This window comes from Peromyscus maniculatus, chromosome 4 (genome assembly GCF_049852395.1).
Source record: "Peromyscus maniculatus bairdii isolate BWxNUB_F1_BW_parent chromosome 4, HU_Pman_BW_mat_3.1, whole genome shotgun sequence".
NCBI lineage: Eukaryota > Metazoa > Chordata > Mammalia > Rodentia > Cricetidae > Peromyscus > Peromyscus maniculatus.
The window spans coordinates 68,882,516-68,910,286 of NC_134855.1; the positions used below are offsets into that span (position 1 = coordinate 68,882,516).

The following is a 27,771-nucleotide window of genomic DNA, read 5'->3' on the forward strand; positions in this document are numbered from 1 at the left end:
TGAGTGCACCTTTGGGGAGAGGATGAAATTGTCTTGAGATCAGACAAATTGATTCGATGCAGTGAATATGTTAACAGCCCTTGACTTACATTACTTAATAGGGTTATATGAATCATATCTTCATAAAGCTATAATTTTAAACAAATGTGTATATATATGTTTGACCATTTTCTTCGTTGTCAGAACTATGAATGGGAAGGAAACTTGTGACATTTACCAGGAAGGAAGTTTTAGGCACTCTTTCAGATTTATGATTTGAAAAATATATTTAAAAAATTTAAGCCAGGCGGTGGTGGCGCACGCCTTTAATCCCAGCACTTGGGAGGCAGAGACAGGCGGATCTCTGAGTTCGAGGCCAGCCTGGGCTGCCGAGTGAGTTCCAGGAAAGGTGCAAAGCTACACAGAGAAACCCTGTCTTGAAAAACCAAAAAAAAAAAAATTAAAGTACATAACGTAAAACAGTTTCTATGTTAAAGTATATTCACAGTGTTGTGAAACAGATCTCTCTCTGGAACACTTTATCATACATCTGAAATTATTATTCAGGTATTGATCTTTGTTAAATGGTGACAGAGTGTGTCTGAGTGCCTAGTGGTGTCAGTTTCTTAGGACAGATTGAAAGACTGTATTGAAATGAAGCGTTAGTAAGGCAGAATACCATGAGGGTAGGTGTGTGACAGAAGAGGCTACCTACAACATGGCTGTTAGTGGGTAGAGAAAGAAAGAAGAGGCAGAAACAAACTATGCCTGTCTAAGGCAGGCTCCCAGGGAGGGCACCCTTCCCAGTTTCTACCACCTCCCAATATCCCATCAAAATATGAAGCCATCAATGTATTAATCCACTAATTAAGTCAAGTGCTCACGATCCAATCAGCCTTTGATGATTGGGTCCTCCAAGTGGGAATTCAGCCTTGAGCATACAGCCTTCAGGGGACTTTTCATGTTCTTCCTCTGATGCCATTCAGGGTTTATTAGAGAGGAAGGCTGGTTTTTTATGGACAGTTTTTATTTCATAAACAGATAGCAGTTCACTTACTACAAAGCACAGACAATCCATACAAAATAGCAAAATATTTAAAAATGTACTTAACACCAGGTAAGCTATATATAATAAAAGAAATATAAAGAGAAACAGAAGAGTATCAGAACTTAAAGACCAGCCTTAGCTACATAGCAAGTTTGAGGCCAGCCTGGGCTGTTTCAAAAAAACAAAAAAGTAAGAAATTAACTACATGGGTCTGGTGGTGACATGCCTATAAACTGAACCCCCCACCCCCACCCCCCAGGTTGAACAGGCTTGTGAGTTCAAAACTCGCCTGGTATTGGTGGCACACACCTTTAATCTCAGCACTAGGGAAGTAGAGGCAGGTGGATCTCTGTGAGTTCAACGCCAGTTTGGTCTACGGAGTGAGTTCCAGAACAGCCAAGGCAACTCAGAGAAATCCCATCTCAAAAAACAAAACACGCCGGGCGGGGGTGGCGCACGCCTTTAATCCCAGCACTCGGGAGGCAGAGCCAGGTGGATCTCTGTGAGTTCGAGGCCAGCCTGGACTACCAAGTGAGCTCCAGGAAAGGTGCAAAGCTACACAGAGAAACCCTGTCTCGAAAAACCAAAAAAAAAAAAAAAAAAAAAAACAACAACAACAAGCCGAGGCTACATAACAGAACTCTCCCCCAAAAATAAAACAATCCAAACAGAAAATAATCTTAGGAGCTAGAGAGATGGCTCAGTGATTAAGGTCTTGTAGAGGACTCGAGTTCACAACTCCCATTGAACTGCTCAAACTACCTGTAATTCCAGCTCCAGGGGGACTGCTGCCTTTGGCCTCCACATCTCTGGCGTGTGCGCGCGCGCGCGCGCGCGCACACACACACACACACACACACACACACACACACACACCACATAATTAAAAATGAAGTAAATTTAAGGATATATACTTTTTTAATTTAGAACTAAGAAAAATACATCAAGGGAGTATACAAATGAAAGGGAAAAGATATTACCAATTTTCTGTGTTATTAAGAAATACAAACAGGTACTGAAAATAAAGCTGTCTTTAAAAAATTGGTTGAAATTTATGTTGAAGACCTTTTTTTTGTTTTGTCTCGTAATGTACTGTCTAGCCGGGCTCTTTACAAATAGCACTGGATGGCCTTGAACTCATGGTTTTCCTGCCTTAGCTAGTTTTGGGGTTTTTTTGTTTTTCTGCTTTTTTTTTTTTTTTTTAATTTGGCCTAAATAGCTCTGACCTCAAATTCAGCCTCAAATTCAGCGGTCCACCTGCCTCTGCTTCCCAAGGGCTGGGATTAAAGTTGTGCCGCACTATGCCTGGGTTCAGCTAGTTTTTAAATAGCCTCACTGAGACATGATTCACCTACTGTGTACCCTACCTATTTTCAGTGTGTAAGTCAGTGGTTCTTAATAGAGTAAAACAACCATTTCTACTATCTATATAGTTCCACATATTTTTATCACCAAAACAACCCATAGACACTAACAGCCACTTTTTCTTCTTCTTTACTTCCTTCTAGCCCCAGGCAACCATTAATGTGCATTTCATTTTAGTAGCTTTGTCTGTTCCAGGTATTTCATGTAAATAAGATTCTACAATATATGGCTTTCTAAGAATTCTGAAAATTTGTTAAATTTGTTCACTTGGACCTGCCCTGGGCTTTCTAGGCTCAGCTTTGCTAACCTTTTAGCAGGTTGAATCTAAATTCCTGTATGACAGACAGCCAGGCAGAGAGAGTAATTTTGTGCTGTGCTTGCATCCCCATCCACACTTTTCTTTCCTCCTTACTGCTGGGGATGGAATCTAGGGCCTTGTGCTTGGTTCTGCTACTAAGTTATGCTGCTTAGCTGCACCCCCAGCCCCATTCTTATTCCGTTTTCCCAGCAGCAGCACATGGCCATTCTAAATTATGCAATCTCCAATGAAACAGATTTTGTAGGACTCGAATGTAATTTAAACGTTTCCTTCTTTGCAGCTTGCCCTTTTTTACCCTCCCCAAATTAGCTTTTCTGATAGATTTGCTAATGATTCCCATTGTTCAGTAGTCTTACCGAACTGTTGAATCATACTCTTCATTTTCCTGTTCCTAGAACAGATCTTGGAGACAGACTAAGAAGCTGTTTTGGCAAAAGGTTCCAAATTCTTCTTTCTAAGCAACAGTAGACTTGAGTCTGAGACAAACAGGCAGAGATGCATGCAAGCTCTCAGATTTATAGGCCTATCCAGTGACTGTTGTGACTATGATGATTGTAACTCTAGACTCTGCTGATTGAGCATCATTAAATCTAAATATTCAAAATTCAGAATGTTCCAATATCTGACACTGTGCATCATTGTTTTTTAAAAAAATTTATTTCAGCTGGGTGTTGCTGGGCACGCCTTTAATCCCAGCACTTGGGGAGGCAGAGCCAGGCCGATCTCTTATGAGTTCGAGGCCAGCCTGGTCTACAGAGCAAGATCCAGGACAGGCACCAAAACTACACAGAGAAACCCCGGGGGAGGGGGGTTTATTTGTGTGTGTCTGTGTGGAAGCCAAAGTGGGGACATTGAATTCCCTGAGCTGGAGTTATACTGGATTATGAGCTGCCTGCTGTGGGTGCTGGAAATTGAATTTCTGTCCTGCAAGAACAGCCCTCACTTTTAACCACATAGCCGACTCTCCAGCATCTGTGCTCTACAAGTTACAGATTTCAGGAACTATAAAGAAAAGAAAGAAAATTTTCAGATTTTGAAGCTAAGCATAGTTGCATACATATGTAATTCAACCATTCTAGTTTTTGCATTTCAGATTAGGAATATTCTGTTTTTAGTTGGAATCATGTGATCCTTGGCCTTTGGACTTCTTTCACTAATAACACAAATAACACACACAGTTACTGTCTTTTCACAATATGTTAGTGATATATATATTCTTCCCCCACCCCCCACCCCCAGGCTCACTATGTCATTCAGGCGAATATGGAACTCAACTGTAGATCAGGCTGGCCTTGAACTCAAAGATTTCAGGCTGGCGTGGTAGAGTTTTGTTTTGTTTTTAGAACATTCACTACCACTTTCTTGTTAGTAGATCTCATCGTGATCCACCCCATATTGAAGGACATCTTGACTGGCCCAAGTTCTGGCAATTGTGAATAAAGTATTGAACATATCAATGTATAGGTTTTTGTGTGGAAATAAGTTTTCCATTCATTTGAATAGATACCAAAGAGCAGGAGTTTGGGATCTTTTACAAGGAGCCCACCAGAGATGACCACTCAGACACAGTTTATAGCCAATTGAAAGTCTTTATTCCAGCTGGCTGAGACTATTATACTCAGTTATTGGGGGTGGGGTGTATCATTAGACCCTGAGCATTTAGATCAAGGGACTTTTAAAGGCAAAAACCACATTTTGTTTTCTCACTCAATAGCAGGGGGACGTTTGCACAAGCAAGCAGTTTATCAGAAGCTAAGTTAATTGGGGCATCTTGACCTCTTGTGCCTAGAATAGAGTTGGGTAATTTCCCATGGGATCCTCTATCAAAGAGATCAAATTCTAGCTAAACCTGACATGGCCTCAGCAAGAACATAAGATGGAGGAACCTCTGCACACTCTTAACCTGTCACAGATGATATGGTAAGAGTGTGTTCAGTCTTCCTGGAGACTGTCAAACTTGTCTTCTAAAGTAGGTGTGCCATTTACATTCCCCCCAGCAGAGAATGTTACTCCAGGTCTTGCCAGCATTTGGAGTTATCACTGCTTTAAATTTCGCAGTGCTGGTACCTGGGCAATGATGTCTCCTTGTTATTTAAATTTGCTACTCTAATGACTGGCCTGGAGCTTCTTTTCATGTGCATATTTACCATCTGCATATCTTCTTTATCGAGTTATTTGTTCAAGTCCTTTGCTCATTTTAAAAACCAGGTTGTTGGTTTTCTTAATTTAGTTTCAAGAAGGTTTGTTGTTTATTTTTTTGCTTCTTTTTTTCCAGGCTGGCCTCAAATTCATGATCCTTCTGCTTCTACCTTCTGAATGATATAGAGGAATATATATCAGTAATAGGATTGATGTTATAAAGTATTTGTTAATAGATTGACACAAGAGACATTAAGTCACATAAGTAGAATTTAGTTAAGGGAGCATTGTCTCCGAAATACCCTGAAGATAAAGTAGTATGCTAACAGGTCTGAAATTTAGGATGCTAGGATATAAATGTTTATTCACCAGGACTGACCAGTCATTATGCCTCATTCCCTTCCCACAACAAAAGACATAGTTATAATGGGAAACTCATGGGGGCAGCATATGTTCACAATGATCATGAGTTTTTGGTCTGCTATTAAGTTCCCTGTGCTTTTATCATAAAAAACATAGTTGTGCCGGCGGTGGGGGGGGGGGGGGATGACGCTGGGTAACAACTATTCAAAAAAGAACAACACTGATGTAATTAAAATAATTCTGGCAATATGTAATGTCTTTGCTGTGTAAATCTCCTATCTGCCTAAGTGGCCAGACTTACAGTCTCCTATCTCTGTTTAAATTATTTGAAGTGTGAACTGGGGCTGGCACTCAAAAGAATTTTAAGGATGACAGCGTTTGTGGAATATATAAGCCTAAGATGTATATGAATTAATAAAATCTTGTAATGGGGGTCTCTTTTTTGGGCTGTTAGCCACTACTAGCCAGGTGCTTTAGCAAGGAGCTTTCCTTCATTTCTAAGTATGTGGAATGATTTCTTACTGAGAAGGCATATTATTTCTATAACACTGGAATTATAGACATGCATCACTGTAGTAATATATTGTGTACTCTAATAAACTCGCCTGGGGATCAGAGGACAGAGCTAGCCACTAGAGTAGACATAGAGGCCAGACAGTGGTAGCACACACCTTTAATCCCAGTACTGGGAAATACACACATCTTTAATCCCAGGAAGTGGACAGCAAGGCAGAGAAAGATATATAAGGCATGTGTGCCACCACTGCGGGCTCTGTTTCCAGTGTGGCCTCTATGTCTACTCTAGTGTCTAGCTCTGTCCTCCAATCTCCAGGCAAGTTTTATTAGGGTACATAATATATCACTACATATCACCATACCAAACTATTATATACTTTTTTTTTTTTTTAACAGATGAGGAAACCTAGATTCAAATGATTAATTTACAAAAAGTCACACAAGTACATACTGGCAGGAAATGTCAAAATCTGGTCCATTTGACTCACCTGTGTTTTTTGAAACCATAATTAAAAACAAAGTACACACTGTAAGATCCTATTTCAAGCCAGCTCCAATCAAAGGTAGAAATAGAAAACCAAGGTTTGCTAAGAAGTATGTACATCATTCTATGCCTTTTATTAATTTCCTTCTGTATAAATGACATAGCTGCTCCAGAGTTAAAGGGAAGGTTTTTATTGTAGATATGAGAGAAAGAATACCCAGAGATATCTGGAAGACTCCAGAGCAGAAAGAGAAAGAAGTAGATTGACCATGGCCAGCAGACTAGACATGGCCATAGTTATCTGCAAGAGAGGGGATGATAGCAGGGGACAGAGAATAGAGAAGACATAATGAGAGGAGCAGGAGCAGAGCATAGAGAGAACATAGCAAGAATAGCAGGGTTATAAGGAGAATTAGTAGCTAGAGAAGAGAAGCCTGTGAACTGGAGGGGATTTAGGGGAGGGGAAGATGTGAGAAGGACTAGGATTGTAGCATGGACTTTGAAATGTGTAACAGATACTTGCGATACTGAAGGAGCTTGGAGGCCAGCATGCACTTTGATATGCTGATAGGTGCCATAGGTAGCCATATGTGCCTTCTGCCAGAGGTAAGGGAAATGACTCTTAGGTAGAAGGGAACTGGCACCACAAGTTCCTGAGGAATAAGCTTTTATCTAACCCCCAGAAATCCTCCGTAGTGCAGACTGAGCTCAGTTCTGGATATTTTGGCTACCTTTTGGAGGTTAGGAAATTGGAATTTTCTTTGGACCTAATATCTGACGTGAATAATGTCACAGCCAGTTTGAGTGCCTTTAGCAGCAGATAATCTAATAACAGTGCTTTCTTGGTTTGATTTGGTTGGTTGAGGTGAGATTTACTATATAGCCAGACTAGCCTGGAATATGAATAATAATATACATTATATACATTAGCCTCCCAACTGCTATAATTAAAGGCCTATATGACCATGACCAGTTCAAATAGATCCTAGATTACTGATCTTGGAATTACAGTATAGGTGGCATAGAGCCTCACAACTAGGAATGATTTTTATCAATCAGAAATATTTGGTGAGGTCTGGAGAAATTTTCTGTCACAGCTGTGTAGAGGGGACAGTATTCGTGAGTGGAAGCCAGAGATTCTACCAAATGTTCTCCAGTACACAAGTCTCTTTCCTGTTCCCTAATCAGTGATCTGACTTGGAATACCAGTAAGTATGGAGCTTAAGAAATATTGAATCTAGGGCTAGAGAGATAACCCAGCAGTTTAAGTACAGTCTGCTCTCCAGAGGACCCGGATTCAGTTCCCAGCACCTACATGACAACTCAGAACTCCATTTCCAAAATGTCTTGACACCCTTTTCTGACCTCAGCAGACATCAGGAACACATATGGTACACGTACATTCACCCAGACAAATGCGCATAAAGTAAAAAAAAGATGCATTTTTGTGGGTTTTAAAAAGTGTTTTTGCTTTTTGTTTGTTTGTTTTAGTTTCTAGAGACAGAGTTTCTTTGTGTACTTGCTGTGACTGTCCTGGAACTCACTTTTTAGACCAGGATAGCTTTGAACTCTCCCAAGAGCTGGGACTATAGGCATGCGCCGCCGCCACCCGGTGTGTTTTTGTTTTTGAGACAGGGTCTCTCTATGTAGTCTTGGCTGTCCTGAACTTGCCTTGCTATGTAGACCAGGCTGACCATGAACTCACAAAGATCTGCCTGCCTTAGCCTCCCAAATCGTAAGATTAAAGGCATGCACCACCACTCCTTGCAGAAATAAATTTTTTAAAAATAAAAAATAAAGCCAGGAATGGAGGTGCACACCTTTAATCCCAGTACTTGAGAGGCAGAGGCAGACAGATCTCTGTGAGTTGAAGGCCAGCCTGGTCTACAGAGTGTGTTCCAGGACAGCCAGCGCTACATAGTAAGACTTTACCTCCGTAAATAAATAAAACAATTTTTAAGAAAGAAATACTGAGTCTGGTTTATCACATGTGAAAACCTTTATGCCTTGGAAATCCTTTAGCTGTCTCTCAGATTTTGGCTTCTGAGGCCGAATGCCACCTCTGTAAATACTCCATGGCTCAGTCCATTAACTGGTCCTGGCACATTTCCTGCACCTTCAGCCAGAGCTGCTAAATGGTGGGTTGGATTTTTGAGGTTTGTTTTTTTAAACAGGACAGTACTTTTTCTTCCTGATGTTTCCAAGAGACAGGCTCAGTTGGCCAGCAGTTCTTGCAAAAGAGAACCTGGTGACAATACTCTAATCTGTTGCTGGTATCTTTCACTCCCTAATCTGTGTTTACATGGCACTGAAAATTGACTCTCTGATGCCAAGCTCTGTTTCTGTGCAGTGTTCTGGCACTGTTGGCAGAGAACCCCTCCCTAGTCTCTTCACAATACCACCCTACACATGTATTTATGGCACAGCTGTTTCTCAGAAGCATGGGCTGTATAGATGTCTCTGAAGCTGGGGCTAGAGCTGAATTCATTGTGTTCCCAGTTACAAAGCTAATGTGTGGATTCCTGAACTGTTTTCCTGGTTGTAGGTCTAATCCTCTCCCCTAAAATATAGTTTGTTTCTTCAATCTCTCTTAGAAACTAGTGTTTAGTTCATCATACGTGAAGAAAACCAATTTACCTCCCTCTGTTTGTGGTTAGATATATGCTTTTCTAGTAAGTTAGAAGAAATGGTAAGGAACTGAAGCAATTTGAGACTAACTGTTAAAGGAGATGTCAGTGATCTAGATAATAGATGTGGAAACCTGGGGAACAATTTGAAAGTGCAGTGGATTGGAGTCTATATCAAAATGAAGAGTAATTCCTTCCAGGGAAGTGGCAGACCTTCTAACTAAAATGGTTTAAATGATTTGCATCATTAATGAGGCTGAGAAAATCTGAGCACAGTTCTTTTAAGAAAATTCTACAGACTTATTCTATTTTATGGGATTCTAGAGTCATAAAACAAAACCCACTAAAGTCTTTCAGAAAGGAAAAGGAAGAAGGAAGGAAATCCTACAGTCATCTAAGCCTTTTGTTTTGTTTCGTTTTTTGAGACAGGGTTTCTCTGTGTAACAAGCCCTGGCTGTCCTGGAACTTGCTCTGTAGACCAGGCTGTCTCAAACAGAGATCCACCTGCCTGTCTCCCGAATGCTGTGATTAAAGGTGTGCTCCACCACACCTAGCAGCCAAGCTTTTTCTTGACCCAACAATCAGCAAAATTTCCACATCAGATTTTTTTTTTAACTGCAAAGATAGATTTTCTTACAGTAGGTTCTGATCATGGTTTCCCTCTCCCAAATCCTCCTGGATCCTCCCCATCTCCCTAATACCCTTTCTCTTTCTCATTAGAAAACAGACATCCAAACCAGGTGGTGGTGGTGGTGGTGGTGGTGGTGGTGGTGGTGGTGGTGGTGGTGGTGGTGGTGGTGGTGGTGGTGGTGGTGGTGGTGGTGGTGGTGGTGGTGGTGGTGGTGGTGGCGGCACACAACTTTCATTCCAGCACTCGGGAGGCAGAGCCAAGTGGATCTCTGTGAGTTTGAGGCCAGCCTGGTCTACAGAGTGAGTTCCAAGATGCCCAGGACTGTTGCACAGAGAAACCCTGTTTTAAAACAAAACAAACAAACAAACCAAAAGAATCAGGCATTCCCAAAAATCCCAGAATAAGACCAAACAAACAAGTGGGGGTGGGGAGTCAAAGAATAAGTATAAGAAACAGAGATATAGAGACACACACATTCACATATGTAGAAATCATGAAAACACACAAAATTGGAATCCATAATATACAAGCAAAAGACCTGTAAAGCAGAAAAATGCCCATACAAAATGTCATGAAGCAATAATAATAATAATAATAATAATAATAATACAACTGAGTTGTATCTGTTGCTGGGCATTGGGCCTGTCCTTTAGTGTGGTTTGTATATCCAGTAAGACTCCCTTGGAGAAAACCCCTTTTTCCCCTCAAGGTCTCTCACTCTCTGCACATTGTCCAATTGTTGGGCTCTGTATTTGTTCCCATTTACTGCAGGAGAAAACTTCTCTGATGATGGCTGAGCAAGACATTGATCTATGAATATAGCAGAATGTTGTTGAGAATCATTTATTGCTGTTTCTTTAGCAGAACAATGGTGTTTGGTTTTCCCCTAGGTTTATGTCCTGTCTAGTCTCAGGTTTTGGCCAAGCAAGCAGTGATGGGTATGGGTTCCATCTCATGGAATGGGCTTTAAATCCAGTTCAGATAGTGGTTGGTTACTTTCACAACTTTTTTTTTAATGGTTTTTTGAGACAGGGTTTCTCTGTGTAGCTTTGCACCTTTCTTGGAACTCACTTTGTAGACCAGGCTGGCCTCGAATTCACAGAGATCCGCCTGCCTCTGCTTCCCGAGTGCTGGGATTAAAGGTGTGCACCACTACCCAGCGGCTTCCCCAACTTTTGTGCCACTATTGTACCAGTGCATCTTGCAGGCAGGACACCATTGTAGATCGAAGGGTTTGTAGCTGGGTTGGTGTTTACCTTTCTCCTCAGTAGTGTGCTGAGTACCTTACGGTACTATGAACACTATTCAGTAAAAGTGAAGGCTCTAGGTAGGCACCAGCTCAACTTCTCCACATTCAGTGAGTTATATAGGTATTGTCTTCAGCAATAGGACCTTATTAGTTTGTGGAGAACAACTAATAGCTTTGCCAATAGCCTTGGTTGTTTGGGGTTTCCATGCAGCTCCTTTGGCCAACAACTCTATTAGATGTAATTCATTCCCAGCACTGGTGGTTTCATTTGGTGGCTAGAGATGTCTAATTGGGGCTTTGTCTCCACGTTATTTGGTGGCTCCATTTATATTCCTTCCATATATGCATACAGTTTAAGAAGCTTCTTCCATGTTAGGTTTCCATATGACCCCTCAATTGGCCCTTAGTTTTAACCTGTCCCTCCCTATATTCCCCCTCTTACTCCACATTCAGATTTTTTTGTATATTTCTTTTACTCTGTGTGTGTGTGTGTGTGTGTGTGTGTGTGTGTGTGTACATGCCACAGCACAGATATGGAGTTCAAAAGACAGCTTATAGGAGACAGTTTTCTCCTTCACTGTGTGGATCTAGGAGATCAAAGTCAGGCCGTTGGCCTTAGCAGCAAGTGGCTTACCTGATGAGCCATTTCACCAGCTCCTAGATATGATTATGATTATTGAAGGAGATTTTCTGTGTTAAAGGAGGGTTAAATATGCCCCTTGTGTGAATGGTATAGAGATCATGGAGCCATCAGGAGGAGTTTGAGGTCAGTGGCCACATTCATAACACCTGCAAATGCTGTGTTCCTTGTGCTTTTGGGTAGATCACAACTGTTTGGAAGTATGTTTGATTTTGCAAGACTTTAAAATATTTTAGGGCTCTCAGTTTATTTACAATAGTGATTTTCAACTTTTATTATCCTTCTCCCAAGACATTTTTCATTCTCCTTTCCGTGGACGGACTGACAGACAGGGACTAACAGACAGACAGACAGACAGACACACACACACACACACACACACACACACACACACACACACACACAGTGTATCCATGTGCTTGAAGGGGGACCTAATGAGATTATACTACGTTTGTAGGGCTCTTATTTTTTTTATTCTTTTTTTTTTAAAGATTTATTTATTTATTATGTATACAGCATATATGACTGCAGGCCAGAAGAGGGCATCAGATCTCATTACAGATGGTTGTGAGCCACCATGTGGTTGCTGGGAATGGAACTCAGGACCTCTGGAAGAGCAGTCAGTGCTCTTAACCTCTGAGCCATCTCTCCAGCCCCTATTTTTTTTATTCTTTATTTGTGTGTGGGAGGGGTGGAGAGAACTAGAGCACACACATCCTCCAGAGCCCAGGCAGGGGTCAGAGGATCACTTTGTCAGCTGCTTCTATCCTTCCACCTTCTTTTTGAGACAGGATCTCGTCTCTGCTGCTGTGCTTCCGCCTGGTTCTCTCGGCCTCCCTCCTGCTGGAGGAGGGCTGAGATTACGGGTGGTGACACCACTACACGGCTTTTTCTCAAATGAGTTCTGAGGAGTGAACTCAGCTCTTAGGTTTTTATGGTGAAGACTTTGGTCTGCTAAGCCATCTTCCTGGCCTAGAGGCTGTTATTATAGTTTTGGCCCATAAGCCAATTTTCACCTCCAAGAAGGCTATATTGGCTATGTTTAACCCACATAACCTGAAAGTGTCATCATCTAGGGAATGAACTGTTATTTGTACCTTCTCTTACAATTTAAAACTGAGATAAGGATTGTTAAGAAACTAACACTGAAAAATAACTTCTGGTACAGTGGCCTGCAGCCCTTGGATAAAAGGAAAAGGAATGAGTTTCTATATGTCATGGTTGCAGTTTCTCTCTTGATCATTTGAGAAAAGAATAATAAATGTAGCTCTATAACAGAAACAAATAGAGATGTTTTCACAGTGATATTCAGAGGACTAGGGCTAGGTGGTACTGGTGCATCCTGGCATAAAACTGCATTGTCCCAAGGCCTAGTCAGCACTAACAGGATCTGCAGCTGAGAATACATCTAGCCTGCTTTGCACACAAGGCTCTTCTCTTCCCCTAAGAAGGTTTGGTTCTGTCTGAATAAAAGGGTGGTTGTGTATGAAATGCACCTCAGAAGGAGGAGGAGGAAATGACATGTTCATGTAAATGAAATACAACTGCAAATTAAAGTGTCACCCTGTTAAAAAAATCAATTTTTTATTTAATTGGTTACCAAGGAAAAAATGTCATACTGAAGTGTATATCTCAGGGAAAATTAAACTGAAATATTACAAGTGAATCTGGAATTCACGGAAGTTCTTGAAGGGGGGAATTATAAAAAAAATTGCCTTAATAAAAATATTCTCATGCTGCAAAGGTAGGCTCATAAATTTCTGCTGTGTTATATGCCAGCATTTCAAGAGATTAACAAATATGACCTCATTTGTTCTTTACTGCCTCCTCCAGTCACCATGTGTTGACTGCCTCTTCTCTGGAGGGAGCCTTCTTTTGAGATGGCTTATTAGGAGAAGGTCATTTACAGAGGAGCAACTGCTTCTCCCAAAGAGTGCTGCATGCTACCCAGACATCCAGAACTGAAATCCATCTGCTTTTTCTGTTCTCAGATTTCTTTGCCTGCATTTGTATGAAAACTCATCTGTCTCTTCAGTTGATCTACATACTCCTAGACAGTGTGTATTCAGGACCTGACACATTAAGTAATAATGGGAAGGACTTAGGAGTGGGGATCCATTTCCATATAGAAATGTTTCTTGTGAAAGGTTGTGTCTAGTTTCTCTTCTCAGTGACTTGCCATTCAGATTTCTCCAGCTCTCTTGAACTTTTCTCCTCTAATTCCTGTGTTCTATTCCATTCTCTGTGGAAAAACAGAAAAAGAATGCAGTGTAGTCTCATGTGCTCCTTTTGTGTTCTCTGTCACCAGGGGCTGTGATTGGAGACGGACAGTCTGCTGTGGCCAGTAACATTGCCAATACTACCTACCGGCTTCAGTGGTGGGACTTCACCAAGTTTGACCTTCCAGAGATCAGCAATGGTGAGTCAAATGTGAAACTGGAGCACTGATGGCTGAGGTGACAGAATGGTAAACAAACTGAAGTAGCACTGGGTTGTCTGTCTCTTAGTGAGTTGTTGATGGCCACACACTATTTCTAAGCTCCTGTCCTCAGCTACCAGTTAAGCAATTCAGAAAACAGTTCAGGGGAAATGTCCAGAGCAAATTTCCCCTGAGCAATTTGGGGAGAAGTTCATAGAGACTAAAAGATAGATGGAGCTAAGAGAAGAAAAAGTGAATGTAGGATTTATGAGCTACATCTGTGACTCTTGAGAAATGTTGTAGTGACCTTAGACTTGTTGACAAATCCGGGTCTCAACAAACCAAATGAGTTGGTATGGTTAATACCTGATTTACAAACGTTTCTGACTGGTAAATGTTTCCTTTTAAAGAAATCCATAGCCGGGCGGTGGTGGTGCACGCCTTTAATCCCAGCACTCGGGAGGCAGAGCCAGGCGGATCTCTGTGAGTTCAAGGCCAGCCTGGGCTACCAAGTGAGTTCCAGAAAAGGCGCAAAGCTACACAGAGAAACCCTGTCTCAAAAAAACCAAAAAAAAAAAAAAGAAAAAAAAAGAAAAAGAAAAGAAATTCATGGCCCCATTATTCAGCACTGTAGACATTTCCTCTGCCTAATATAGGACTGATGCATTCCTGAGAAGTGGCCTTTAGTGATCACCTGGCCATCAGTGTTACATTTCTGTTCTTTCTCATACCAAGCCATCACCGTTTCTTTCCTTTGATGTCGCTTTATCTCATTGGTCCTGTTCTGCTGCTGCATCTCCATACAATCTGTCCACTGCCTTTTAAATGGGCAGTCCTCCAGCTGTCTGGAAGTGCACTGGCCTAGTCCTCCAGATGTCTGGAAGTGCACTGCCCTAGTCCTCCTGCTGTCTGGAAGTGCACTGGCCTAGTCCTCCAGCTGTCTGGAAGTGCACTGGCCTAGTCCTCCTGCTGTCTGGAAGTGCACTGCCCTAGTCCTCCTGCTCTCTGGAAGTGCACTGCCCTAGTCCTCCAGCTGTCTAGATGTGCACTGCCCTAGTCCTCCTGCTGTCTGGAAGTGCACTGGCCTAGTCCTCCAGCTGTCTGGAAGTGCACTGGCCTAGTCCTCCTGCTCTCTGGAGTGCACTGCCCTGGTCCTCCGGCTGTCTGGAAGTGCACTGCCCTGGTCCTCCAGCAGTCTGGAAGTGCACTGCCCTAGTCCTCCAGCTGTCTGGAAGTGCACTGCCCTAGTCCTCCTGCTGTCTGGAAGTGCACTGGCCTAGTCCTCCTGCTGTCTGGAAATGCACTGTCCTAGTCCTCCTGCTGTCTGGAAATGCACTGCCCTAGTCCTCCTGCTGTCTGGAAGTGCACTGCCCTAGTCCTCCAGCTGTCTGGAAGTGCACTGCCCTAGTCCTCCTGCTGTCTGGAAGTGCACTGGCCTAGTCCTCCTGCTGTCTGGAAGTGCACTGTCCTAGTCCTCCTGCTGTCTGGAAATGCACTGCCCTGGTCCTCCTGCTGTCTGGAAGTGCACTGCCCTAGTCCTCCAGCTGTCTGGAAGTGCACTGCCCTAGTCCTCCGGCTGTCTGGAAGTGCACTGGCCTAGTCCTCCTGCTGTCTGGAAGTGCACTGGCCTAGTCCTCCTGCTGTCTGGAAGTGCACTGTCCTAGTCCTCCTGCTGTCTGGAAATGCACTGCCCTGGTCCTCCTGCTGTCTGGAAGTGCACTGCCCTAGTCCTCCAGCTGTCTGGAAGTGCACTGCCCTAGTCCTCCTGCTGTCTGGAAGTGCACTGCCCTAGTCCTCCAGCTGTCTGGAAATGCACTGCCCTAGTCCTCCGGCTGTCTGGAAGTGCACTGCCCTTTACTGCTACATCTTGCCCTTCAGACCAAATGTCTGTAGATTCCTTTTTTCTAATGTGGTTTCCAATGTGTTCTTCTCCCCCTTTATCTTTGGAGGTGGGGTGAAGCAAAACAGATCAGAAAATTCATGATATGAGCTAATACATAATACAGTGATGTTTGGTACAGATTTTAGCAGCTTTTTTGAAGTTACTGTTGCATTTACAATAACTTAAAATCCCTTGATAATTGTTAGTAAGCCAAAATTCAGCCATTCTGTACTTGTGTGTGGTTGGATCTTTTGAAAATTAAGGCCAGTTTGGATTATCTTCCTGTCATTGCCTTTCAGAACTTTGATCTGTTCTCTTTCAGTCTTTGGGATCATCTAATTTGATAAACATCCCTTTTCAGTCTTCCTTCAGATTACTAGCAAAAATGGTCAGTCAGTTGGGAAATTGCATTAAGCCTTGGGGCATGTTTTGGACTCCGCCTGGATCAGCTCTGGAACATGAATTATTAGTACTTGAGCTTCACATCTAAAGCTCTTCCCTGTTCAAAACAGTTTCTCGGCACTGGAGAGATGACCAGCATTTAAGAGCACTTGCTAATTTTCCAGAGGAGTAGAGTTCAGTTTCAGCACCTTGGGAAACTCACAAGTGCCTGTAACTCCAGGGGATCCAGTGCCCTCTTTTGGCCTCTGAGGGCACCCACACATACATGATATACATTCATGCAGAGTGTACACATGCTAGGCATGGTGGCACAGCCCCTGGGAGGCAGAGACAGGCAGATCTCTGAGTTTAAGCCTAGCCTGATCTACAGAGCAAGTCCAGGACAGCCAGGACTACACAGACAACTTGTCTTGATAACTCCTCTCCCCCCAAAATATATACACACATATACATAAATAAAAAGTAAAGTACATCTTGTAAATAAATACTAAAGACTGTAACTCTGTATAGTGCAGGCCAGCCTTGACCTGACTGCCCTGCCTTAGCCTCCAGTGTTAGAGCTGCAGGCATGCACACTATGACTGTTGGAAGCTCTCCTGTTTTCTGTCTTGTGTAAAGTATTGTAAAAGTTTATAGATACCTTGAAATAATTAAGATATTTTTATCTGTATCATTTTATGATATGCCAGTTTTAGTATTCCTGTCAGACAAGGGAAATGAGGTTAAATTTTCATGCTTTGTTCTTAGTGAATCCTAAGTAGCAACCATCCACTTTATTCTAAGTACCCCTAAGCCACATAATCTGTTCTTTTGTTTGTTTAGTTTTTGTTTTATTTATTACTCTATGTGTGCTTATGCACACAGATGCAGGTATGTGCATGCCATGGCACATTTTTATAGGTCAGAGGACAGCTTTCAGGAATCAGTTCTCTTCCACCATGAGTTCTGTGGGTCATGCTCAAGTCGTCATGTGTGTGAGGCCAAGTGCTTTCCCCATTGAGTCATCTTACTGGCTGGTCCTTACAGTTTAGTCATCTTACTAAACTGTCCTTCAACTCTACTAAGAATCCAAAGGAGTCTGCCCTTCTCTTGTTGAATAATCCCAGCACTCAGGAGGCAGAGGCAGGCGGATCTCTGAGTTCGAGTTCGAGGCCAGTCTGGTCTATATAAAGCAAGTTCCAGGACAGTAGTGGGTGTTACACAGAGAAACCCCGGCTCAAAAAAAAAAAAAAAAAAAAAAAAAAGCATAAGTTTCGATAGGTAACCACCATCAGTTTTAGTTCTTACATATCTCTTGAAAGATACTGTATGTATGTGTAAGTAGTTGCAGACTAGTGCTTCGCACCTTTTTTTATGTGATATAAATGACAACATGCTATATAACGCTCTTCTGCACTTCTCTTTCTGTACGGTGTATCTCAGTAATCTTCCATATTGCTGTAAAGAGTTTACTCGTGTGTGTGTGTGTGTGTGTGTGTGTGTGTGTGTGTGTCGCACACATGCAGAGGCATAAGCAAGATGTCAGTAGTCTTCCTCTATTGCTTTCCCTCTTACTGCCTTGAGACAGTTCACCATGTCTGCCTAGTCAGAAGGCTCTCAGGATCTGCAGGTCTCACTTCTCAATGCTGTGGTTATAGCATTCCTTTCCATGACCCTAGGGATTGAAGGTCAGGTTATAATGCTTCTAGGGCAAGTGCTCTTACCCACTGAGCTGTCTCTAGTTCTTCTTGTCTTCTTTGGAGATGGGATCTTACTTTGTATCCCAGGTTAGCCTGGAGCTTGCAGCAGTCCTCTTGCCCCTGCTTCCTGGAGTGCTGAGATTATAGGCATGAGCTATCACTCCCAGTGGCAGCTGCAGCTGCTGCTGCTGCTATTGCTGCTGGTGCCAGCAGCCCCCACAGCTGCCACTCCTCCTCCTTCCCTGCCCCGCACCCTCTTCTTCTCTTTTGAAAAAATAGCTACCTATAATTCATTGTAACCAGTGTCCTGTTGAAGGACTTTGGAGTTTCAAGTCTTACTATACAAGCTGCTACAGATTGTCTTTTTCATATGAGTGTCAATAAGAGAGCTGCTTTGAAATCCAACTGCAGGGAAAAACAGTAAGGTGCATTTGTAATTTTGGTAGATATTAATTACCTTATCACCCTCTATACAGATATGCCAAGTAATGGTCTCATCTATAGGTTTTGTTTGTTCTCCCCCACCCCCAAACAATTTTTCACTCTAGTCAAGCCAGGCTTTGAATTCAGAACAGTGCTCTCGCCTTGGCCTCTGGGAATGCTCGGGATTGCGAGTGTGAGCCACCATGCTTGCCCCACCTCCCCGAAGCCCATAATCTTTCAGAGTGCTCAGTCTTATAAACAGTTGCTGAAGGAGTGTGTTACCACAGTTGGCACATTCGTGGACTTGGTTGGTTAAAGACTACTACAAGAGCATGTATGGTTCTGCACATCCTTGATGGCGCTGCCTTGCCTTGGCTGCCCATGTGCTTTACCTCTTTCTCGGCATGTTACTGTTTTTTTTTTCTCCTTAGTAATTCTGCAGAAGTTCTTTATAAATTGGAAAATTAACTTATAATAGGAGTTTCTTGTCATTTTTCTTTTGACTTTGTTGAAGGTTATTTTTGTCATAGAACTTATTTTAAGTCAAAATTATATGCCTTTCCTTTTATGGTTCTTAGGCTTTGTGTCATCAAGATCATTTCCTACTTTTATATTTTAGTTTTATACATTTAAATCTTTGATTCCCTAGGAAACTTAGTTCCAGATGACCAACTGCTATGCTTTCAATATGGACATTAAAGCCAACTTTTGTTTGGGTGGGGGTATTGATATGCACCCTCGCTGTCCTGAAACTCTCTATGTAGACCATGTTGGCCTCAAATTCACAGAGATCTGCTTACCTCTTCCTCCCAGGATTAATGCCAGGATTAAATGAGTGAGCCACAACACCCAGCAAGTTCCTACTTTTTACTTTTAACTGTTTTAAGTATACCACACATGTGTAGTTATAGTCTGGGTCTTGGTAAGATTTAGTCAGTAAATTGGGACTCTATGTTGCTGTAGGATTCATTTTTCCAAGTTATCTGCCTCCTACTAGAGGGTAGCTTTTGGTTTTGGAGCTATGCCCATGCCTGGAAACCTTTGACCCTTAGTTTTATTTATGGGTTCAGAGGCACCAAGTTGCTGCTCAGATGATTTTTCTGCATTACATTTAACTCTTTTTTGGAAGTTGGTTAATGATTCTTGCTACTTGTTTCTCTCACCTGAGATTAAGGGACTTAATTCTTACCTGGGAGATGCCTAGAACTTGGTGAATAAAGCTTTGCCTCATGTAGATTTTTATTTATGTGTGTGAGTGTCTATGTATGTATATGTTCTGTGTGTTCAGGTGCCTGCAGGGGCCAGAAGAGGGTGTTGGCTCCCCTGGAGCTAGAGTTCCAGGAAGTTGTGAGCTGGGGGGGTTGGGTGATGAGAACTGAGTCCACGCCCTCTAGAAGAGCAGCAACTGTTGGGAACCCCCAGCCGTCCTCTAGCCCTCATGCAGGCTTTTTATACTGCTTTACTGAACAACCACAGAAGAGGGGGCGGGAGAGGAGGAGAAACCAATTAAATTTCACTCACAAGGATTTGTTTGTTCGTATTTTGAGACAAAGGCTCCTGGAACTCACTATGTAGACCAGGCTGTGTTTGAACTCACAGTGTTGTATTTTTTAAATGGTGGGACAGAGACCTTGGTGGGTTAGAGTCGAGAGACCCCACAGTGGGTGAGAGAGAGAGACACTCATTCACGTGGAGTTTTATGGGGGGGGGAAGGGGACGCAGAGCAGCCTCGTGGGGGGAAGAGGGGAGGGAAGAGAGAGTGGGCAGGGACTAAGGAGAGAAGAGACAGGAAAAGGGGAAGAGAGGGGGTGCACACATGACCTCGACCTTGTGGGAAGAAAAGAGGAAGAAAGAAAAGAGGCGGGGTTCCACCTTTTATGAGGGGATGCAGCACATGCACAGAGAGACCACGCAGGAATGAGTGCATGACTGAGCAGGCTGGGTGGTGGTGGTGGTGGTGGTGGTGGTGGTGGTGGTGGTGGTGGCGGTGGCGGCGGCGGCGGCGGCGGCGGCGGAGGCGGCACGCCTTTAATCCCAGCACACGGGAGGCAGAGCCAGGCAAATATTTGTGAGTCCAGCCTGGTCTACAGAGTGAGTTCCAGGACAGGCTCCAAAGCTACACAGAGAAACCCTGTCTCGAAAAAAAGAAGAAAAAAAAAAAAAAGAAAGGACCCTGAGCAGGCCAAGGTATCGCTTGCGTACTGGCAAGCATATTTGCTCAGGGATGACCCACCCTATCAGGTCCCCAAGGGGCGAATCTGAATGCTAACACACCGAGATCCACCTGCCTCTGCCTCCCAAGTGCTGGGATTAAAGACGTGGTCCGTCATACCCAACTCGCTCTGATTTTTCAGAATAAACTCTTCGTTGGTGAATGGCTTTGATCACTAAGGTATCCCGGAAGCAGAGGCTGTAAGATCCAGTGGACAAGTAGTAGTAGTACAGGGCAGACACTACAGGGGTGTGGTGACCGATACCTGTAAAGCGTGTTTATCATGCCCTCTGGAGCTCTGGTCTGCTGTAATTGGAGGGACTCACAGATGTAGCCAAGAGGAAATTTTGCTTCTGATTTAAACCCTCCTGGGTTTTCCAAATCTGTGTGTGATGCATTTGTAAAGTACTGCAGCTGCCAATCACTCCTATGGCCTCATCCGAACAGCAGCAGGCTACTCATGGATCTTTGTACAAGGTGTTTGTTTATAGTTTACAGATCTGATAGGAAGGCAGAGCCCTCTGCTTCTCCAGGCATCATTATTTCTAGCCCCTCCTGTCCCCTGCTAAGGTATTTTCACTTGGAAATGATTTCTAATTGAGACAATATTGTATTACAGAGTCTAAAACATGGCTTCCTGCTATCTCCTTCATCATTGTTTTTTCCCCTTGAAGGTGCCCCTGAACGTCTTGGGTTTTTTGTTTTGTTTTGTGTTTGCTTTTTGATTGGTTGGTTGGGTTAATTTTGAGAGCCATTTCTGTTACTCTGGCTGACCTGGAATACACTATGTAGATCAGGATAGCCTCAATCTTGCTGCAATCCTTCTGCCTATTCACCCCCCACCCCTCAGTGATTATCGACTTACACTGTTGTGTTTGCCTTCCCCTGAGCCTTTTAAGCAGTTTTGGTTTTGCTTATTTTTTTTCTGGATCAGGATTGAATTCAGAGCCTGACACATATAAAGTAAACATTCTCCCTTTGAGTTTTGTCCCCAGTTCTTTAGCTAGCTGTCCTGTCATCGTTTCCCGTATGTTTTACCACTAAGGGACAGTCAGTTGCTGAGTTCTCAATTGTGGTCCAAGACTTGCAGCATCAGAGACACCTAGGGCTTTGCTGGAGATGCAGGCTTTCAGACTCTGCCCATCATTCTTAAGGTGTCACTCATCTTTGCTGCAGTTGGTGAGCTGCATGACAGAGTGAGGTGTGGAACATCAACACAGTTTTCCAGTGTTGTGAGCTGCCAGTGGCTCAGGCTGTATTTCACTCACATCTTTCTTCCTACCTACTTACCTTGTTGTTGAATTAGAACATTACTTTTCTCCACCCAAGGAAAGTATCAAAGGTCCAAGAACTGTTGATGTGCATATTAACTCACTGAAATTTCAGCCTTGTGAGGGGAAGCTGCACACATGAATTAAAGTAGTGGCACTGGCCATTATAACTGACGGTTTCTGTTTCTACACTGGGAATTATTCAGCAACAAACAACAAATGTAAACTGCTAATTGGAGCTTTGAAATAAAATAAAATTGTAAAGCTACTGCTAGGTGCTGTTTAAATGGAGCTACCATATTCCCCTGTGCCTGCTACATGCCTTTACTAGGGTAGAAACACAAGCCCAGGTAAATGGATGGATCACTAGCTGGTTTTTTGAGCTCACTACAGTCACCAGAAGCTGTGATGAAATTGAGTAGAGTTGGAAGAGGGAGCCAAACTTGAGAGGTGGCCATTGACTTGGATTTATCATAAGAGAGTACAAATACAAACATGGTGACTTGGAATTGAGACTGACAGATGCTTTTTGTCCATCTGCCCAGTTTTCAGAGGCTTTGAACCAAAGCTTTCCAGAAGAAAAATCGTATTTTCTTCCTCACCTCTCAACCTTATCATCAGTTAGGTACTTTTTTTTTTTTTTTTGGTTTTTCGAGACAGGGTTTCTCTGTGTAGCTTTGCGCCTTTCCTGGAGCTCACTTGGTAGCCCAGGCTGGCCTCGAACTCACAGAGATCCGCCTGGCTCTGCCTCCCGAGTGCTGGGATTAAAGGCGTGCGCCACCACTGCCCGGCTTCAGTTAGGTACTTTTTAAAAGATGTTAGTAGTTTAAGGTCATTATGGTCCCTCCCCACCTCTTGGTGGTAATAGGATTGAACCTGGGTATTATGTATGCAGCCAGTGTGCTGCCACTGCGTTATCCCCAGCCCTCTGTTACTTTCTGTAGTTAGGTCTCACTAAGTTGTCCAGGCTGGCCTTGAACTCTCTGTAGCCCAAGCCAACCTTGAACTTGCCATCCATCATCCCCAGCCTTCTGAGTAGCTGAGAGTATAGGCCAGGTCCAGCAGGTTCAGCTCATTATAGACTTCTCTTTTTACCCAAAATACATGTTAATACATACAAGCTAGATCTCTGTACCAACAAGACAGATGAACCATCATGCATATTGGGGACTTTGAGTATGGGTGCAATGGCAATTGTGCAAAGCAGTCTACAGAACCTTATATTGCCTTCCTATTCTCAAGACTTACTAATATTTTTAAGATTTATTTTTATTCATATGTATTTGTGTTTGTGTGTGTATGCTTATAAGCATGCAGGTGCCCACAAGTGCCAGGAGAAGGTGTGAGATCCCCTGGAGCTAGAGTTACAGGTTGTTGTGAGCTACCTCCATGTGGGTTCTGGGAATCAAACTCAGGTCCTGTTGTACAAGACCTATAACTGCTGAGCCATTTCTCCAGTCCCTCTACTTAATGTTTGTTATTTCCTATTCTCCTTGCCTTTGGTGACATAGGTCCAAATTGTTAATTTTGTTGTATTTTACTAAGGATTAGGGTTACATAAAGATTAGAAAAGCAGACCAGGCAGTGGTGGCGCACGCCTTTAATCCCAGGATTCAGGAGGCAGGGGCAGGTGGATCTCTGAGAGTTTGAGGCCAGCCTGGTCTACAAAGTGAGTTCCAGGACAGACTCCAAAGCTACACAGAGAAACCCTGTCTCGAAAAAACAAAACAAGATTAGAAAAGCAAACTGGTGGCTGGGTGGTGGTGGTGCACACCTTTAATCCCAGCACTTGGGAGGCAGAGGCAGGTGGATCTCTGTGAGTTTGAAGCCAGCCTGGTCTACAGAATAAGTTCAGGACAGCCAAGGCTACACAGAAGGTGTCTTCAAAACAAAACAAACAACAACAACAACAACCAAAAAAAAAAAAAAGGAAAGAAAAGGAAAAAAATAAAAAATGTACTCACTACTGAAGCTTCATATAATTCTTTATTGTTTTGTCTTCAACTGGAATCATGTAGTTCCAGAGAAGGAGATTGCCATATTTTTGGCAAAGGGCTTAGGACCCTGTGTCAGGAGCAGACGGTCCCATGCTAACGAGATAAATCTAGCCATACAGACTGGAGCAGATGGTGAGTTGGGAGCTGAGCAGCAGAGAGGCCTAATGGTGATAGCAGTAGTATTTGGATGTCATTATTTTATTAGTTAGCAAACAGAGCCAGCCTCAGTTTTATGTGTAATGGTGCTGTAGGTGTCAGCCCCCAGGGATTGGCACAACAGCCTAATCATGAGTTCTGATGTCATTTTTATCTACTGTTATCTCTGTAGCTTTGTTAGCAACACATAGGGAAAGGGGAACAAACCCAATTTTACAAATCACTCTTAGTCTGCAGTCCCATAGCCTTTAAAACCGTCTTTTTGTTTTGTTCCCTTGGCTGGCTTCCCTTGCCATCGCACTCCTGTATTTTGGCTTATTGGAATACATTACCTGGATCTGATGAGGGCAGCTGAGCTTGGCCTGGCTTTGCTCTTACTTTTTTAACTTGAATGCCTCTGGTAGAGGACATCTCTTTCAAGTAAGAGAACAAGCATAAAGTCACTTTACATGGTGTGGAACTAAGTGAAACAAAGCTCAGGAACTTGGCCTGTTTGCCTGTGTCCTACTGTTCTGCTTGTGTGGGTGGTAGGTGGACCCTTTTGTTCCTGCCTCGCATCAAGGATAAACCACTTTCCCTTGGCAGAGACTCCCACAGTGCAAACACAGAGGGTTCAATCAAATGCAAACCAAAGTAGACATACCAGCACAGTCCTGTGCTAGCCAACATCTCACTAGTCCCTACAGGCAGAGTGGGGTCTCCTCCCCAGCTCTAGCCTCTAGCTTCCAACTTTGTTTCCTCAGCAAGGCCAGTCTCCTGCCTTGTCAGCCCAGTGCCTTATTCTTGGTAACTGTAGATGTAGGTAAAGACTGCCTGGAGATATTGGTTCATAGTGTCTAAGAGACTGAGAGTATAATGAGAAACACAGAACTCCCACTGTCTGTTCCAGGCCCAGCTTTATTTCTCTTTTTCCTCTGTGTGGATTTGGGGATTAGTGTTCCTGGAGAGACACACGCAGTTTCTGAAATGACTTTCTTCTCTCTGAGATCACGTAGCAGGTTCTGAGGAGGGTTACTGTTTGTGTCCTGTGCTCTACCTGTGTCCCTTTATTTTAGAATCAGTAGATTTGTGTTTTCATTTATCTTGATTTCATACTTTGAACAATAACAGCAGTGAAGCTGGGTGGTGGTGGTGCATGCTTTTAATCCCAGCCCCCAGGAGACAGAGACAGGAGGATCTCTGTGAGTTCGAGGCCAGCCTGGTCTACAGAGCAAGTTCTAGGACAGCCAGAGCTATACAAAGAAACACTGTCTACAAAAACAAAAACAAAACAAACAAACAAAACAAAACAAAACAAAAAAACCCACAGCAGTGGAGTGGCTCTCCAGGGCATTTGTTAGTAACCTTTACTGAGACTCAGCTGGTGGCTGTGGTGGTAATGGACTGTCCTATAGTTCTACTAAGTGGTAGATGCACGGGTCCTTCCTGCCTCTCCTGTTTCCTGCTTCCTAACACTTTAATTTAAATAAGACAGCTTGCCCCATTTCTAAAGAGGATTCACACCCTTAGAAAGACTCAACAACATCTTGGTCTCAGAATTTCTAACAACACAGTGTTGAAACTTCTCTTCTTTTCTTTGTCCAATGCAGCCTCCGTGAATGTCCTGGTACAGAACTGCAAGATCTACAATGATGCCAGCTGTGACATTTCTGCAGATGGCCAGCTCTTGGCAGCTTTCATTCCGAGCAGCCAAAGGGGCTTTCCTGATGAAGGCATCCTGGCAGTGTATTCCCTGGCCCCCCATAACTTGGGGGAAATGCTCTACACCAAGCGATTTGGTAAGGAATAGGAAACCCAATCTAATGGCAGAGTTGACGCTGATGCCTTGGCATAGGCATTCCTAGGTGAGGCATGGCGTGCATGGGTGAGAGTAATTGGTCACGTACTGCCTATGCCTTCACTGAGGCACAGGCCAGGGAAAGATTGCTTTTTAGGAATCTTGGCTATAGCATTACGGAAGAGTCTCCCAGTAAGAGTTCTCCCTGACACAGTAGCATCACCAGTGTGCTTCTGTTACAAAGGCAACAATAAGGAAGGAGCTTTTTAGTTGTGGCGTGGAAAGCTGGGCAAACAAACGCACATACTACAAGGCAGTTTGGCTTTCCAATATGTGTGTTCTTAATCCAAAAAATTTACTCCTAAGGAAATAATCTGTACTTCTAGAGAAATGATCAGAAAACTACAAAGATTTACATACAAGGATGTTTACACCATATTATTTATCATATAGGGAAACATCAAATTGCTACTTCAAGAGGTTCTTTTTAAAGAGTAGCTTAAATAAATGACTGTACAGTGATAGTATAAAATACATTAGCTTTAAAACTGCTCTTATGAAAGATTATTTAGTGATGAAAAACATTTGTAATGCCTAAGTGAAAAAGATTTCAGACCACGCACGCTAGCAGTCTTTTCAAGTTATGAGAACCATGGCTGGTATTCAGCAGTGCTAAGTCTGTGCATTGTGTGCATTGTACTTCACTCGGTGTGTGCACACCTTCTCCTTTCATTGCTCACTGCAATCCTGGAACATCACCTGAGCACGATCAGAAGATAGGAAAATGGGAAAAAAGGAGAAAGGACTGCATAAAAGTTGTTTCCATGGAATGACAAGAATTCTGGGAAATGTGACTTTCTTCTGTTGGCCCTCAGGTCCCAATGCCATTTCTGTAAGCCTGTCTCCAATGGGCCGATACGTAATGGTGGGCTTGGCCTCACGAAGGATTTTGCTGCACCCCTCCACAGAGCACATGGTAGCCCAGGTCTTCAGGCTACAACAGGCCCATGGTGGTGAGACCTCCATGAGGGTGAGTGCCATTGCTTATGTCTCTCCTGAACTTGGCAGGGTAATGAGGGACTATGATGTGATTTTTCTAGTCAGGACCAGCACCATCGTGATCCTAAAGAAATGCTGTAGTCCAGGTGACCCATGAGCAGTATATCTCACCTTTAAAATATCAGAACTATTAAAAGTCAGGAACTTAGCCGGGCGGTGGTGGCGCACGCCTTTAATCCCAGCACTCGGGAGGCAGAGCCAGGTGGATCTCTGTGAGTTCGAGGCCAGCCTGGGCTACCAAGTGAGTCCCAGGAAAGGCGCAAAGCTACACAGAGAAACCCTGTCTCGAAAAACCAAAAAAAAAAAAAAAAAAGTCAGGAACTTTTGGCCATGCCTGTTGACACTGTCCTATAAACTCAACTACTCAAGAGGCTGAGACAAGAAGATTGTAAATTCAAGGCCATCTGGGCTACTTAATGAGAAGTTATATCTTGGTTGTATACTTGCCTAATGTGTGAGAGAAACTCCCCAGCACCAACAAACACAAGTCAGGAACTTTGTCACCCCCAAGATTGTGAACTGGGTTACCCAGAGTTTAGGCAGCTTCTCTGCTCTGAATTGTCACACACCCATTTTACCAGCAGAGCAGAAAATCCCATTTAGGACCACTCCTGTCTAAGGCATAACTCTCTTGTATGGCCATGAAAGCCTTTTGGGTGTAGTGTAGTTAGTTGCTTTCTGGACTAAGCCTGACTAGTGTGGCTAACTGAACTTCCCATAGTCTGTCAGGGCTTATTTGCCAAGGAGAATCAAGCATTTGAACACTTCTCTAGTTAAATAGTATTTAAGCTCTGTTCTGACCTAAGAATTGATGAATTAATTCCTCTGTAACTTGTATAGTGTGTGCCATTTATAGTCGGACATATTTGCCAGTTTTGTTGTTGTTGTTTTGTTTTTGTTCCCTTTAGCTGTGTGCCGTGAATATAACCCAGCTGGGTTCAGTGTAAGTTCTTTAAGAATGGAGTCCCCAGGGCCCTTCATTTAGAGCTGTGCTTGTAGAGGTTTGTTGATGCTTGGGCTAGGAAGCATTTGTTGTCAAGAAAAAAATTAAAAATAATTAAAAATAATACCATAACATGCCAAGTGATGGAAGGGTGTGCTTGGTGTGGTCCTCCTTTGCTGGCCTCTTCTCCC

General features: G+C 43.2%; 1 protein-coding gene across 15 annotated transcripts in view; it reads left to right on the forward strand.

Moving 5' to 3' along the window:
- The window catches only part of Ambra1 (autophagy and beclin 1 regulator 1), a 213,024-nt gene that overhangs the window by 150,495 nt on the left and 34,758 nt on the right, over positions 1-27,771 (forward strand). For all 15 annotated transcript variants that reach the window (XM_016002829.3, XM_076570035.1, XM_076570034.1 and 12 more), the window contains 3 exons: positions 13,669-13,779; positions 25,391-25,579; positions 26,454-26,608. In XM_016002829.3, coding sequence (XP_015858315.1) covers positions 13,669-13,779; positions 25,391-25,579; positions 26,454-26,608 — 455 coding nt within the window. The remainder of the gene's footprint in view (positions 1-13,668; positions 13,780-25,390; positions 25,580-26,453; positions 26,609-27,771) is intronic.